The 16,153-nt window shown below is 36.6% G+C and overlaps 1 protein-coding gene across 5 annotated transcripts in view; it reads left to right on the top strand.

Moving 5' to 3' along the window:
* The window catches only part of DICER1 (dicer 1, ribonuclease III), a 70,941-nt gene extending 55,255 nt beyond the window's left edge, over window positions 1–15,686 (top strand). For all 5 annotated transcript variants that reach the window (XM_012458292.2, XM_064375194.1, XM_021666531.2 and 2 more), the window contains 6 exons: window positions 1,946–2,101; window positions 5,233–6,121; window positions 7,792–8,060; window positions 10,555–10,717; window positions 10,807–10,882; window positions 11,253–15,686. In XM_012458292.2, coding sequence (XP_012313715.1) covers window positions 1,946–2,101; window positions 5,233–6,121; window positions 7,792–8,060; window positions 10,555–10,717; window positions 10,807–10,882; window positions 11,253–11,418 — 1,719 coding nt within the window. In that variant the 3' untranslated portion in view covers window positions 11,419–15,686. The remainder of the gene's footprint in view (window positions 1–1,945; window positions 2,102–5,232; window positions 6,122–7,791; window positions 8,061–10,554; window positions 10,718–10,806; window positions 10,883–11,252) is intronic.
* The last annotated feature ends 467 nt before the right edge of the window (window positions 15,687–16,153 follow it).

The following is a 16,153-nucleotide window of genomic DNA, read 5'->3' as shown; positions in this document are numbered from 1 at the left end:
GTGCCACACCAAGCATTTCACAAGTTTTCTCTCATTTAATCTTCTCCAAGACTCTGGGAAGGAGCCGACACATCCCCATTTTGCAGATGAGGAAATTCACACTAAAGAGAGTTGAATAGGCTCAAGTCAGGTCACCTAACTAATCATCCAGGAGAATCAGGAGTGTTTCTGAGGCCTCCTAGGATGCTCTTGAGGTGGACTGGAGGGATAGCCATAACAGCCATGGAAACGCAACTTGGGGGCAGGGGCAGGGAGGTAGGGAGAAATGTGGGAAGTCAAGGTTAGGGTTGGGGTTTTAGACCTCAGAATATGAAGTGGAAATGTTTAGTGAAATGTTTAGATAATTGAGGCTGTAGGATTAAGATAGGGTTTTGTAGAGTAGTCGTCATGTGAAGGCTCTGAGAATGGGTGAGATTTCCGAGAGGTGGTTGCAGGAAGAAAGTATCAGAGGCTTTGATGAGTGTGGCATAGGCAGTAGGATAGAATACTCTCCTAGATAGGATAAGACAGAGGTGACTTTCTATTACAAAACTCATCCATTTGTCTGCTCAGAAACTTTGGACTCCGTATTTCTGCAGAAAGAATGATCACTCCCTCAGTCTGCTGTTCAGGCTCTTTCAGCCCTGACGTGTTTTGGATCCTAGGCAGGTGGAAGCCCTTTGCAGCTCATTGGATGGGCTCCACACTCACACCCCCAGCCTTGGGGCCCTTGCTCTGTCCAGCCATCTGCAGAGAGCTCACCCCTGTCATACCTGTTTGGAATTTTGCCCCATATCTGAGACCTTACGTAGCTCTTTCTTGTCCATCCTGCCCACCATTTCTGTCAACTTGGAATGTGATTTCCCTCCCATCTGAGTCCACGTTTCACTTTATCCTCTTCTTGGCACTGGTGATGCTTTGTTCTCTTAGCTTGGAAAGGGAAGCTAGCATTTATTTCAGCTTGCTACATTTCAGGCAGTGACGGAGAGTACTTTTGGCCGTAGTGGTCACACGTATACTCCTTTTCCCTGCCAGCCTGTGTGTCGAGAGGACTGCCCCTCTGTCCTGCTGCTGTGATTCCCTTGAGGTTGCCTAATCAAGTGCCTCTCATGTGGTGGGTGTCTATTAAACAATAGTTGAGTTACATGGGAAGAGGGTTCATGAAGTACTTAATAATAAGAAACCCAGGCTTATGAAAATGGGATTGACCATTCTAGACCCTAGTTTCCAAGTAATAACTTGACAGAAATGCAATGATGTGAGCAAATTAGGAAGGAGATAGAGGCATTAGGAAAAACCAGACCAGAGGATAGACAGCAAAGCTGTTTCATTGATGTGAATAAACAGAAACCTTTTGCTCCAGTTTTAAAAAGTTGAATAAAATCCCTGTAAAACAAAGGAATAATATTTGAGAGAGCATTACAGTTGAAATCCTATTTGTGGCTTCAATTCTAGGAATATAACATTCTTTGAGTTCTGTTCGGTGCCAGTTTTCACTTTGCAGCTAGAGCTGATGGTATCATCCCCCCATTTCATTGAAGATATCGTGATATCTTGACTTTTTATATGGGTTCTTTTTTACTTTGATAATTCCAATTAGCAGTTTGCATTTTATATCATCAGGTTGTATTTTCAAGGCTTTGATATTGTCTGAACTGTTTCTTCTCAGTCATTCATAAGGAATCTGCATAGTTACATACATTATTTTTTGTGTTCTGCATCTTATATTCAGAAATATTTACCACCCTTGCCCCTGCTCCCAAGTTGCCAGTTTCCATGGCTGTTATAACATAATACTCTTTTAATAACATGAATGGGTAGAAAAACTCTAGAGCCCTTATAATTAATTGATTACCCTATAATTAATTAATTTGAAGAACATTTAACGAAGGATATGTTAATATGCCTTGAATGAATTCCAGCAGTGATCATTTATGGATAAGTGTCCTAATATTTTCTGCTAAAGGTCAGCAACTGTAATCTGTATCGCCTTGGAAAAAAGAAGGGACTGCCCAGCCGCATGGTGGTGTCAATATTTGATCCCCCTGTGAATTGGCTTCCTCCTGGTTATGTAGTAAATCAAGACAAAAGCAACACAGATAAATGGGAAAAAGATGAAATGGTAAGGTTTTTTTTTTGTGTGTGTGTAACTAGAGGGATTTACTTTTTGGTGAGCCAGAGAATTTTGTTTTATTAATTTTTTGTTTCCTTTTCTTGGTATGTTTATAATAGAGTAGATATTTGATATATTCAATTAATTCCTTCAAATACACTGTCTTTTCACATAATTCAGAAATAGTGTTATAATTTTGATGGAGGAATTATTTATTATTTGTTTTCCAAAGGCATAAGAGTATGTGATTATTTACTTTCCAAAGGCATAACAGTATGTAATGTTTTGACTTTGAGTTTTGCTTTTTTTTTTTTTTAAATTCACTTTGCTGTTATATATTACAATTTATCCTAGATCCTTAGCTCTGTTCAGTGAAATGACTTTTCAGTGACCTGTTATCTCCAGTCTGTCTGTGAAATAATTCATTTCAATTTATCTTGAATCTTGCTTTTGTAGCTCAGGGTTTTCCCAGTCAGGACTCCTGTGAACTTAAAAAAAAAATCATAAAGATTATTATTTTCTGGAAATAATTTAAATCTTGCTGGTGACTTAAGACTCCAAATATCAGCAACAGCTGCTTCATTTTGTCTTGTCTTAAAGGCCACCAGAGGGCACCTGGGAGGGCCTCTGAGCTGCAGGAGTCAATGCGGTGGTGGTTGACTGGGAGAGTTCTGGTGTCTCCTCCAAAGTTAAAGGCGATGTTTCAGACACTTTCATTTCCTGGAGATTTATTTTGCATTAAAGATAAATTGGCTCATTGTTACTTCATTTTTACTTCAGGCCAACAATCATAATACCATTTGTTTCTTTCACTGGTTATATTTTCTGAATATACTTTTCTTCATGTCTACTTTCTGACACATGTATCCTATATATCTGCCTTTAAGTATTTCCAGGTAGCATGTTCTGTGACACTATTCTGATTTTTACCTGTTTATTGAGGATATTTTTAACTCATGTAGTATTTGTCTTATTACAAAATTAGAACTTATTTGGAAAAGCATTAAGGGAATATTTTAATGCAAGTTAGGTCAGAACAATTATTTGTTATTAATTTAGAAATATGTAGAAACTTAGAGGAAAATGTATAGATTTTGAGCTTTGGAAATAGTATTTTATTTCTACAAATAACATTCCAGTAGTAGTCGTCCTTCTTTGTTAATTCCAGTAGTAGTCGTCCTTTTTTGTTAATACCTTTCATAACATATTTGGCTCTTTTAAAAACTTGTAGCATAAAGGTGACATTGGCATGCCATGTTGATTTTTTTTTTTTAAGATACAACACAGAGTTCAATTTATTTTTCTTAATGTTTCTGTTGGCACTTTGGTTATTGGAATTGATTAGAAATACTATTCTGATTTTTATTTAGTAACTTATTTTTATTGAAATATAGGCCCTTGCATTATATTGAAAAGATACACCGTGGTTTTGGCTGGTTGCATTGCTGATCTTCCTGCCTTTCTCTGGCCCTTCAGCAAATGGGCTTAACTGAAACCTTTGCATGCTAAATAAAACACCTCTTACTAGAAGAGAGTGTCGAAGTTGACTTGAAATGTCAGAGAAAAGGATTTCATGCTGCTATTTTTTCTTAAAAGGCTTGAAGTGCTCTTGAAAAACATTTTATGAGGTAGAACCCCACTTTTTTGTAGGTGAAGAATCTGAAACCCAGAGGCACTAAAAGGCTCTGCCCAGGATCACACAGTTTGTGATAAAAGTCAGCCCTTTGTGATTTTTGTGCTCTGCCACTTTTGGCTTATGGTAGCGCCTTTCTAAAGATACAGAAGGGGTTTTTTTCAATTAAAAAACATACTGTCTTATTTTTTAAAAATTGCAATTTAGCCCTTTTTTGTCTTAAGGACCAAACAGTAATCAAAAGCATCTTCATGTTGCCTTGGAAAAGTATAAGACTTTTAGCAGAAAATAGTTCCTCGAGTCTGCCACTGCAGTTTCTTTTGGTGTTCTTCCTTGTTCTTGAAAAGGTGTTTTTTTCTTAATTAAAACAATGAAAAGATACATAGATATGGCTTGGCTTACTGCTATTTCTTTTCAGACAAATACAGTGTTTATATCTCTTTTGAGTCTAGTTTAAAATGAAATATTTGTAGTATTTAAAAAATGCTTGATGGTTGTAACTTTTTTTGTCAGAACATTCTGGAAAGTTGTTACAATCAACATTGACACACACCCTTCGCCTTCCGCCCTGCCCACAAGTAAAGTTTTTTGCTTTTTTTAAAAAGTTGCATAACAGAAATTTGGCGTCTTTCTAGGATTGCAGAAAAGTTACATCATTACTAAAACCTAGCCCATTATTAAGATTGTCACTCACAAATAAGCTTTTGCCAAAGAAATTGGAATTAGCAAAGATCCTTTGACAGAAATTGGATTGTTGTGTTTTATGTTAGTCTAAATTTTCTTCTATTTTTGTCAGTTATGCTATAATCTGTTCCCCTGATTACTGTAGCTCAGAGTGGAGGGGAAAAGCATAATTTCTCAGATTCATAGCTTAGCGTAGTGCTCACTTTTATTTTTTAAGCAAAGCAATGTAGTTTTTTATTGTAGCAAGTTTACTTTGATTTGAAGTAGAAATAGGGACAAAAACTTTATTATAAAATCCTATTGTACATTTTTAGTGTTTTAAAAATAATTTTATCTGGTTTTATATTCTTAATTGCAAAGGTAATGCTTTTCTACATCCAGAATTTCATTTTATTAATTTGAAAATAAAATTACCACATTTTCAAACTTTGTCAGCAAAATTGAAGATATCTGCGCTCAGTTTATGAGTGCTTTCATTGTGTGTCCTGCTGGAGTTAGACTTCTTAGTTGAAGTTTTGCATTGTGGACATTAATTTTAACTTTATATCCATGTTCAAAATCCTTAACTTAAAGCTTCATACTGGATAAAGGTCATTTTATAACTTAGGAGGCGAACATTCAAAGAACATGTTTTACTTTGTTTATATGATTAAATAACTTATTTTATGTTAATTGAAAACAAATGGCCATGATTTTAAAGTTGCCTTTTAGTATTTGTGGTTGTCATTTGAAATTATCCATAACCCTTGCTTTTATTGAGTTTCAAACCCTTTTACAAACAGCAGCTATGTCTCCCCTCCTTCCCCTTTCTCCCTTATTTCAGACAAAAGACTGCATGCTGGCGAATGGCAAACTGGATGAGGACTACGAGGAGGAGGATGAGGAGGAGGAGAGCCTGATGTGGAGGGCTCCGAAGGAGGAGGCTGACTGTGAAGATGATTTCCTGGAGTACGATCAGGAACATATTAGATTTATAGATAACATGTTAATGGGGTCAGGAGCTTTTGTAAAGAAAATCTCTCTTTCTCCTTTTTCAACCACTGATTCTGCATATGAATGGAAAATGCCCAAAAAATCCTCCTTAGGTAGTATGCCATTTTCATCAGATTTTGAGGATTTTGACTATAGCTCTTGGGATGCAATGTGCTATCTGGATCCTAGCAAAGCTGTTGAAGAAGATGACTTTGTGGTGGGGTTCTGGAATCCATCAGAAGAAAACTGTGGTGTTGACACGGGAAAGCAGTCCATTTCTTACGACTTGCACACTGAGCAGTGTATTGCTGACAAAAGCATAGCGGACTGTGTGGAAGCCCTGCTGGGCTGCTATTTAACCAGCTGTGGGGAGAGGGCTGCTCAGCTTTTCCTCTGTTCTTTGGGGCTGAAGGTGCTCCCGGTAATTAAAAGGACTGATCGGGAAAAGGCCCTGTGCCCTACTCGGGAGAATTTCAACAGCCAACAAAAGAACCTTTCAGTGAGCTGTGCTGCTGCTTCTGTGGCCAGTTCACGCTCTTCTGTATTGAAAGACTTGGAATATGGTTGTTTGAAGATTCCACCAAGATGTATGTTTGATCATCCAGATGCAGATAAAACACTGAATCACCTTATATCGGGGTTTGAAAATTTTGAAAAGAAAATCAACTACAGATTCAAGAATAAGGCTTACCTTCTCCAGGCTTTTACACATGCCTCCTACCACTACAATACTATCACTGGTAAGGAGCCCACGACCAAACTTCATTTCTGGGAAAATGAGACTTTGTGTTTATTGCATTGTGTTGGCCTTGTAAAAAGTGGTGTATGCATGTACAGTGTTGGTGCTTAATATTCGAGGGATGGGGGGAACAAAAGGAAAAGAAAGAATTCTTTATTTTCCTTGTTATTTGGGGAGTACGTATTGCTTTATAACTTTGGTTGTTGGGTGTATGTCTATCTTATATACCCTGATCAATGTCATTTTATATACTGCCTAATTAGAGAAATTTGAGCCTTAGTATTTTGGTGTGTTTTCTCCATTTTATCCTCCAAATACCTTTCTCTTGCCCATTCAGTGCTGCTTTTGGTTCTTGATTTAGTTGTATATTCTGGATGTATTTCCACAGCCTTTTATTTTTCTTCCTGGACAAAAAGACCCCTCCCTTAGGGTCTTTCTAGAGATGGATAGATTAAAAGATTAAAAGCAATGATTTCACGAGAAGGTTGCATGGCCCTCGCTGAGACTCTGCTGTCATCTACTTCTCATTGCGCTCTGTATTTTCCCCTCCTTTAATAGGCTCTCAATCCACTAGATTAGAAGGGAGAACAAACCCCTCAGACCCAAATCAGCTTCAGCTTGTGAAATACAGCTGATGTTTACAGATTTCTGTATAGGAAGAATAAATGCTTGAATTCAGAATACCAAAGCGAAGTATAAAGTTTGTAGTTTGTACAACAAAAACAACATAGGTTAAGGTGATCAGCAAAATATATAAACCAAAAAGTGAAAAATGATGTGACTCTGGACTAGAAAGACTGTTGAAACTGAAGCCTAATTTTCATTGTGAAGAAATGATGCGTGGCTTTCAACTACACTCTGTTGGAAGTTCCGAGATCTGGGTTCTAGCCTAGCACAGTCTCTGCCTCTTAACTCTTTGCTTATTCTGGGACAGGTCACCATCTGTCTCTGCCTCAGTTTCTTCAGCTGAATGGATTATTTTAATCACTGTGAGAAGCTAGAAAATAGAAGTGTTGATTTAACATTAATCATTTTCACATTTTGACAACCAGTTTACCTGCCTTTGCTCACTTTCACAACTCTTCTTTCTCAATCTCTTGGTTTGTGGTAAATTCATTTCTATAATAGCTCAAGTTTAGAAGAGGGTCTTCTTTTCCCGTCATCCTGTGTAACAAAAATTACCCAGGAATGGTATACCAGGAATGGGATACACCCATTCCAGAGTGTAAACAAGACTTTAGCGATGGCAGCACAGCATAGCCACATGGGGAGGTGTGTGCGGCCCTGGTTTCACTGAAGTGATGATGTGTGAGGGAGACTCGAGGGGAAGGCCCCAGCACCTGCCCAGACAGCGCAGTGCCAGAGAAAAGCGTTCAGTGATCATGATAGCACCTGTGAGATTTTTTTTTTTCCTTCTTAACAAGCATTAGTCTTTTGACCACTTGAGGATTTTATGACCCTAATTTACATAAGAAATGTGCTTAATTTGCCACTAAAATTTAGTTTCCAGAGGCTTTTTAGTAAGTATCATGTCAAATAACTTCCTTACTGAAGAATATATGTTTGAAAATGTAAATGCAAATCTTTTTGGGGTTTGGGGATCAGTTGCATATGTGGGGATAGTGTAAATGCTTCTTCACGAACTCATGGTTCCACTTTGGATCCTCTCAGATTGTTACCAGCGCTTAGAATTCCTGGGAGATGCGATTTTGGACTACCTCATAACCAAGCACCTTTATGAAGACCCGCGGCAGCACTCCCCAGGGGTCCTGACGGACCTGCGGTCTGCCCTGGTCAACAACACCATCTTTGCGTCGCTGGCTGTGAAGTATGACTACCACAAGTACTTCAAAGCTGTCTCTCCTGAGCTCTTCCATGTCATCGATGACTTTGTGCAGTTTCAGCTTGAGAAGAACGAAATGCAAGGAATGGATTCTGAGGTTAGTGCTGTTCAAAACTATGTTGAAAAAAGCAGTCTGACTAGGAGTCTCAGTATTTTCAGAGTTCTAACTGCGTAGCAGTGTAAAGGGACATCGGGAGGTCAGGGGTGTGGGACTCAGTGTGCCGTGTGTTCTCTGGGGAGCACTGAGTGAACTGCAGTTTGCAGGTAGGCCTCTTAAACTTGTCTGCCCCCACTGTGGGCTGTGTGGTCACTCAGGTGAAGAGAAGGAGCCAGGGGATTTCAGTTATTTACTCTTCCCACACCTTCATGAGGGCTTCCAGCCTTGAGGCGTGCCCAAGAAGTGGCCTCCACTGCCTGGCCCCAAGGCAGGTTTAACTTTAGTGAAAGCCCAGTGTCATTTTGTCTTTTTTAAATGGATCAGAAATATTTGCTAATATCTCAGGGAGGCATCATAAATGTACATTCTGCTTCTACTTGAAGTGGGAAAATCTAATTTAAAAAACAAACTTCTAAATTTTTGACCATTGGAATTTGGGAGGCTTCTATTGTAAGTTCAGCCAAAGGCTCTCTGGTGACGGAGCTAATTCTAATGTGTTTGTGAGCTATTTTGAGTTTTTGTAGGAAAGGATATTGCTTAGATCTTTCCAGTCTCTTACATTCATCTGCATACCTGTGTCCCCCAGAGAGACTCTCATTTCCTCTTCTTCCCATTTCAATTCCTTTAATTTTCTCATTTTTGTAGATTTTCTTATAAGAAGTCAAGAAATACAGCCTTTACACTAGTAGCTGTTTTAGTTGTCCTTGCTGTAGTTCGTACCTTCCCCTTTTTAATTGCACCAAACTTTTGCTGGGGAGTAGTGAGTTTCTCTTTGTATGAGAAAAATTAAGAGTAGGTTTGAAGTCTAGCCGCAGGGCCAAGTGTCACATCCTGCCAGCTGCCCAGATGTGCACTGGAGGAGTTAGTAGGCCCTGCTCTTACTTCACCGCGCCTTTGTGCTCTTGTCCGAGATGAACAGTCTGAGCCGGAGCATGGCAGGCCGTGAGGCGAGAAGGTGGGACCATCTCGTAGACTTCCAAGTGTTATCTAGTCTCATTCTTTAGAAATAGTTAAGCTTGAAATTTGAGGAATTAGCTAAAATTAGATGGATGCCAGTGGGGCATATTGGTTTTGTTAGTTTTTGTTCATTCTTTCCTTCCCTTTGTTTATATAAACATATGTATAGAAGTTACAAGAACTAATTGGAAATGTCATGGTCTGGCATTTCTAACTTACTATTTGATCTTAAGAAAGTCTCTACCTCTCTGGGCCTCCGTTTCCTCCGCTGTAAAAATAGAGAATTAAACTTGGTAAGTTTTAAAATTCCTTTCTGTCTCAAAACCATAATAAATGAAAAATAAGTCTTTTTTTTTTAAGCAGTTAGCAGTATAAATGTATTATATAGAACTTTGTATGGCTAAACAACCTATTAGAAATTAGTATTTTCCCACTTTCTCTTTATATTTTTCACAAATGATTTGTGTTGATTTTAGAAAAATTAGTACAAGTAAATAAAAAGAAAACTAGTTAAATTTGTCCAATTATGCTACCTCAGAAATAACCCATATTAACATTTTGGGATGAATTGCAGATGTATATAGATAAAAAGATATGTAAAATGTAAAATGGAATTCTATTGTGTTTAGTATACTATAGCCTGTTCTTTTCTCTTATAATATATTGTGGCTGACTTTCTGCATACTGATTGGTATTGTGAGGCTCAGGAGCTACATGCTAGTCAGCACGTGGCTGATTTATTTAAATGGTTCTTTAAGGCTGTGTAAAGTAGTTTTTAGTTAGGATGTTTAATAATCATGAATGTGATAAATACACTTATGTATCTAGTTACCTCCTTAAAATAATTTCTTAGAGATGCAATTGCTGCATCAAAGAATTGTGAGTTTTTCAAAGGCTTTTGATACAGATGTACGATTTTATTAATTTGCATACCTGTTATGTCAGACATTCTGTCATAGTGAACACATATCTAGTGGCTTAATGAAGAGGGAGCTTGGAGGAAAATATCTTTCAAATAGAATTTCCCTATTTCCTTACAATAGCGATTTCTGCTCCCCAACCATGCCAGCACCAGACCAGTTAGTACTGTTGAATGCTTGCCAAGCAGCTAGGGGGTAGAACTGTTTTAAAGTACAGGTCTTTGATTATGAGTGAACTTGAATTTTTTCATACTTTTATTGACTATTTCTAATTCTGTGTTAAAGTTGTTTAAATTTAAAAGTTATCTTTTTTCATTTGCTGGGTACAGAATAATAAATGGGTTGGGGATTTTTTTTCTTGAGAAGTTTGAAAAACATTTTTTTAAAAGATGTTTATTTTACTACTACAATGTAGTAGGCATACCATAAATTGTATTTCTCCCCTTATTAAAGAAGTAACAAAAATCGTATTATATCCAAGAAAAGAAACACTCATCTGTGGACTGCCTGTAAAAGTGGCCTTTTTTGCTTACAAGTCACTTTTCTCTCTCTAATAGCTTAGGAGATCTGAGGAGGATGAAGAAAAAGAAGAGGATATTGAAGTTCCAAAGGCCATGGGGGATATTTTTGAGTCGCTTGCTGGTGCCATTTACATGGATAGTGGGATGTCACTGGAGACAGTCTGGCAGGTGTACTATCCCATGATGCGGCCACTAATAGGTATTATTGGCTCCCTTGAGAAAGAAACCCATAAAATTAAAAACAACTTCAAAGATAATATTCATATTATTCTTTCATTTTGATTGCAGAAAAGTTTTCTGCAAATGTACCCCGTTCCCCTGTGCGAGAATTGCTTGAAATGGAACCAGAAACTGCCAAATTTAGGTAAGCAAAAAATGTACATGGAAAAAAATTAACTTAAAAATATCAAGGGGGAAAAGTTCGCAAAGATACTGTAAACTAATGATTCTGAGAAATATTTACACTGCGGCGTGCTGTTGTCAGGTTTCTATTTGTAATCTGATTGATTTCCTTTTTTCCTTCTGTTTTTATGAAATAATGCTGAAAAAAAGACTAGACGGCAGCCCTGTCTGTCGGGGGCATGCAATTGCAGTAAGTCGTAACGCGTGGTTTCCTTTGTGTGGTGTCAGCTTATACATGGCACTCTCGGCCTGAGAGTGCACACTAAATGCTGATTGACAATGATAATAAATACTTCTGACTTCTAATTCGAGATGTTTGGATTTTTTTACAGCCCAGCTGAGAGAACTTACGACGGGAAGGTCAGAGTTACCGTGGAAGTAGTAGGAAAGGGGAAATTTAAAGGTGTTGGTCGAAGTTACAGGATTGCCAAATCTGCAGCAGCAAGAAGAGCCCTCCGAAGCCTCAAAGCTAATCAACCTCAGGTTCCCAACAGCTGAAACCCCCTTTTAAATCCAAAACAAAAAAAATTAAGGGGAAAATTATTTAAATAGGAAAGGATGACTTAAAGTTGATTTTAAGCAGAAAGAGTTGAAGGCAGAATTTAAAGTTTGTTTGATAACAAGATAGATAACAGAATAAAACATTTAACATATGTATAAAATTTTGGAACTAATTGTAGTTTTAGTTTTTTGCGCAAACACAATCTTGTCTTCTTTCTTCACTTCTGCTTTGTTTAAATCACAAGAGTGCTTTAATGATGACATTTAGCAAGTGTTCAGAATAATTGACAGGTTTTTGTTGTTTTTTTTTTTCTTCAGTATAATTTATGTCAGCTTTTATTAGTGTTAGAAGGCCATGGAGCTTAAACCTCCAGCAGTCTCTAGGATGATGTAGATTCTTCTCCAGCTCTCCATGTGTGCAGTAGTGCCAGTCCTGCAGTAGTTGATAAGCTGAATAGAATGATAAGGTTTTCGAGAGAAGTGCGCCAATGTTGTCTTTTCTTTCCACATTATACTGTGTAAGGTGATGTTCCTGGTCGCTGTTGCACCTGATAGTAAGGGACGGATTTTTAATGAACATTGGCTGGCATGTTGGTGAATCACAGTTTAGTTTTCCGATGCCACATAGTCTTGCATAAAAAAGGTTCTTGCCTTAAAAGTAAAACCTTCATGGATATTCTTTAATCTCTGATCTTTTTGGAACAAACTGTTTTACATTCCCTTCATTTTCTTATGCATTAGACGTTAAGACAGCATGATACTTACAACTCACTAGTATAGTTGTAACTTATTGCAGGATCATACTAAAATTTCTGTCATATGTGTACTGAAGACATTTTAAAAACCAGAATATGTAGTCTATGGACATTTTTTATCATAAAAATGATCTTTGACTAAATACCCCATTTTACTAAAGACCTCCTGCTAGGTAGTTCCACTGATGGAAATGTTTATGGCAAATAATTTTGCCTTCTAGGCTGTTGCTGTAACAAACCTTAGACATATCACACCTAAAATATGCTGCAGATTTTATAATTGATTGGTTACTTATTTAAAGAGCAAAACACAGCACCTTTACCCTTAGTCTCCTCACATAAATTTCTTACTGTACTTTTCATAATATTGCATGCATATTTCACCTACCAAAGCTGTGCTGTTAATGCCATGAAAGTTTAACGTTTGCGATAAACTGCCATAATTTTGATACGTGATTTAAGTCATTAATTTAGATAAACTAGCTCATTATTTCCATCTTTGGAAAAGGAAAAAAAAAAAAAACCTTTTTAGGCATTTGCCTAAGTTTCTTTAATTAGACTTGTAGGCACTCTTCACTTAAATACCTCAGTTCTTCTTTTCTTTTGCATGCGTTTTCCCCTGTTTGGTGCTATGTTTATGTATTATGCTTGAAATTTTAATTTTTTTTTTTTGCACTGTAACTATAATACCTCTTAATTTACCTTTTTAAAAGCTGTGGGTCAGTCTTGCACTCCCATCAACATACCAGTAGAGGTTTGCTGCAATTAATTGCCCTGTTAATTATGCTTGAAATTTAAGAAAGCTGAGCAGAGGTGTCTCATAGTTTCCAGCACATGATTCTGAAATTGATGCTTTGTGAAATGCTGCATTTATGTGCAAGTGACATTTGAATACTGTCCTTCCTGCTTTATCTGCATCATCCACCCACAGAGAAATGCCTCTCTACGAGTGCACCCACAGAAAAACTGTCAGCTCCGCTTTCTAAGGAACCCTGAGTGAGGGGGATATTGAGCTCCTCCAGTGTTTTTTGTTGTCTCCAATCTTAAACTTAAATTGAGATCTAAATTATTAAATGAGTTTTTGAGCAAATTAGTTTAGGTGACTTGTTTTAAAAATATTTAATTCTGATTTGGAACCTTAGATGTCTATTTGAGTTTTTAAAACACCTTAATGTAAGATATGGCCAGTTAAAACAAAGGAATTCTTGAATCATATTGTACACGTAAAAGTGTACAATTAACAAGTAAGGCTGGATGTGAATTTTATGGTGAGGGTGATTTGTGATCAAGTTTAATCACAAATCTCTTAATATTTATAAACTACCTGATGCCAGGAGCTGAGGACTTTGCATTGTGTCTGATGCATGTATCCCAGTGTTATGGGATTCTTTTGATTCCTGGCACCAAAATCAGATTGTTTTCACAGTTATGATTCCCAGTGGGAGAAAAATGCCTCAATATATTTGTAACCTTAAGAAGAATATTTTTTTGTTAGTACTAAAATGTTCAGACTTAGACATGATTAGGTCATACATTCTCAGGGGTTCAAATTTCCTTCTGCCATTCAAAATGTTTTATCAACAGCAAACTTTAGCTGTTTCACTTTTTGTTGGAGAAAAATAGTGGATTTTAATTTGACTCACAGTTTGAAGCATTCTATGATCCCCTGGTTACTAAGTTAAAAAACAAAAAAGTACGAGTTAGACATATGAAATGGTTATGAATGCTTTTGTGCTGCTCATTTTTAATGCTGTAAAGTTTTCCTCTGTTTAGCTTGTTGAAATGTTTTGCATCTGTCAATTAAGAAAAAGAAGTCACTCTGTGTTGCCCCACTGTACAACCCTTTATGCCATCCTTCTGTTCCTGTGATTGCAATGTGAGGCTGAATGTAGTATGGAAAACCTTCTTGTGGGGTGTGATTATGCTCTGAGCACACGTGTAAAGGACTGGGGAGGCGTATCTTGAAAAAGCAACTGCAGAAATTCCTTATGAGGATTGTGTGCAAGTTAGTTGACATGAACCTTCATTTGTAAAATTTTTAAAATTTCTTTTATAATATACTTTCCGCAGTCCTAACTATGCTGCGTTTTATAATAGCTTTTTCCCTTCTGTTCTGTTCATGTAGCACAGATAAGCATTGCACTTGGTACCATGCTTTACCTCATTTCAAGAAAATATGCTTAACAGAGAGGAAAAAAAATGTGGTTTGGCCTTGCTGCTGTTTTGATTTATGGAATTTGAAAAAGATAATTATAATGCCTGCAATGTGTCATATACTCGCACAACTTAAATAGGTCATTTTTGTCTGTGGCATTTTTACTGTTCGTGAAAGTATGAAAAAGATTTGTTAACTGAATTCTTAATTATGTTTTTAAAATGTTTGTTACATTTCTTTTTTTTCATTTATATTATGTGAAGTGATGAAATTTAGAATGACCTCTAACACTCCTGTAATTGTCTTTTAATACACTGATATTTTTATTTGTTGTTAATACTTTGCCCTCATCAAGATTCTGATACCCTGCCTTGACAACACAAAGCTTGCGGCTGCTTTGGTTCATGAATCCAGGTGTTCACCTGGCAGTCGGCTCCTTCAGTGGCTCACTGGAGGCAGGTGGGGACTTCGGAGGCCCACTGGAATCCAGACCGAGTGCAGTTCATGCACAAGGCCCCGTTGATTTAAAACATTGGATCTTGCTCTGTTAGGGTGTCTAATCCCTTTACACAAAATTTAAGCCACCAAACTGAGACCTTGATACCTTTTTTAAACTGCATCTGAAATTATGTTAAGAGTCCTTAACCCATTTGCATTATCTGCAGAAGAGAAATTCATATCATGTTTATTACCTATATGGTTGTTTTAATTACATTTGAATAATTGTATTTTTCCAACCACTGATTACTTTTCAGAAATTTAATTATTTCCAGGTAAATTTCCTTATTTTATATTGTACATGAAAAGTTTTAAAGATACGTTTAAGACCAAGACTATTAAAATGATTTTAAAAGTTGTTGGAGTCGCCAATAGCAATATCTAGAAAATTTGCATTGAGACCATTGTATTTTCCACTAGCAGTGAAAGTGATTTTTCACAACTAACTTGTAAATATATTTTAATCATTACTTGTTTTTTTTTCTAGTCCATTTTTATTTGGACATCAACCACAGACAATTTAAATTTTATAGATGCACTAAGAATTTACTGCAGCAGCAAGTTACTTAGCAAAAATGCAGAGGTGAACAGGAAGTAAATTTCTGGCTTTTCTGCTGTAAATAGTGAAGGAAAATTACTAAAATCAAGTAAAACGAATGCATATAATTTGATTGACAATAAAATATTTACCATCACATGCTGCAGCTGTTTTTTAAGGAACATGGTGTCATTAATTCATACAGTAATTGTGCTGCAGAAATTTGCAGTCTGCACCTTATGGATCACAATTACCTTTAGTTGTTTATTTTGTAATAATTGTAGCCGAGTAAATCTCCAATAAAGTTATCGTCTGTTCACTTTGTGTCCTTTCATCTTTTTTCAATTCAAATGGGTAATAACATTTAAATAGTGGTAGCAGAAATGATCTTTATAATGTTTTAATTCCATGGTGAATCATATGAAAATGCATAGTATAATACAAAATTTTGTTTACCAAGTTCTGCTTCATGTCCACCTGTAGAATTATATAGTAACAACTGTCTTTTTTGAAGACTTAAGTAATACCAATCTGTTTTTTGGAAATTCTGTCACATTGATTGATGCATTCTAGGTCTTGGATTATTTAGATGATATGTTTGACACATTCTTTAGGTGAACTTGGCTTTCCTAAAATCAAATGGACAGAATGTTTAGTTTCCAGGTTTTTAGGACACATTTCTAATATCATTGATTAAAAAAGAATTCTATCATTTTAGCCTTTTGACCCAGGTTTTTTTTGTAACTCAGTAAACCAAGCACTAATACGAATCATTTGGTTTTAGGA

Source organism: Aotus nancymaae, unplaced genomic scaffold (genome assembly GCF_030222135.1).
Source record: "Aotus nancymaae isolate 86718 unplaced genomic scaffold, 86718_ANA_hifiasm-v0.15.2.pri h1tg000011l, whole genome shotgun sequence".
Classification (NCBI taxonomy): Eukaryota; Metazoa; Chordata; class Mammalia; order Primates; family Aotidae; genus Aotus; species Aotus nancymaae.
Note: the sequence above shows the minus strand (reverse complement) of the source record. Positions and strands in the feature narration are given on the sequence as shown.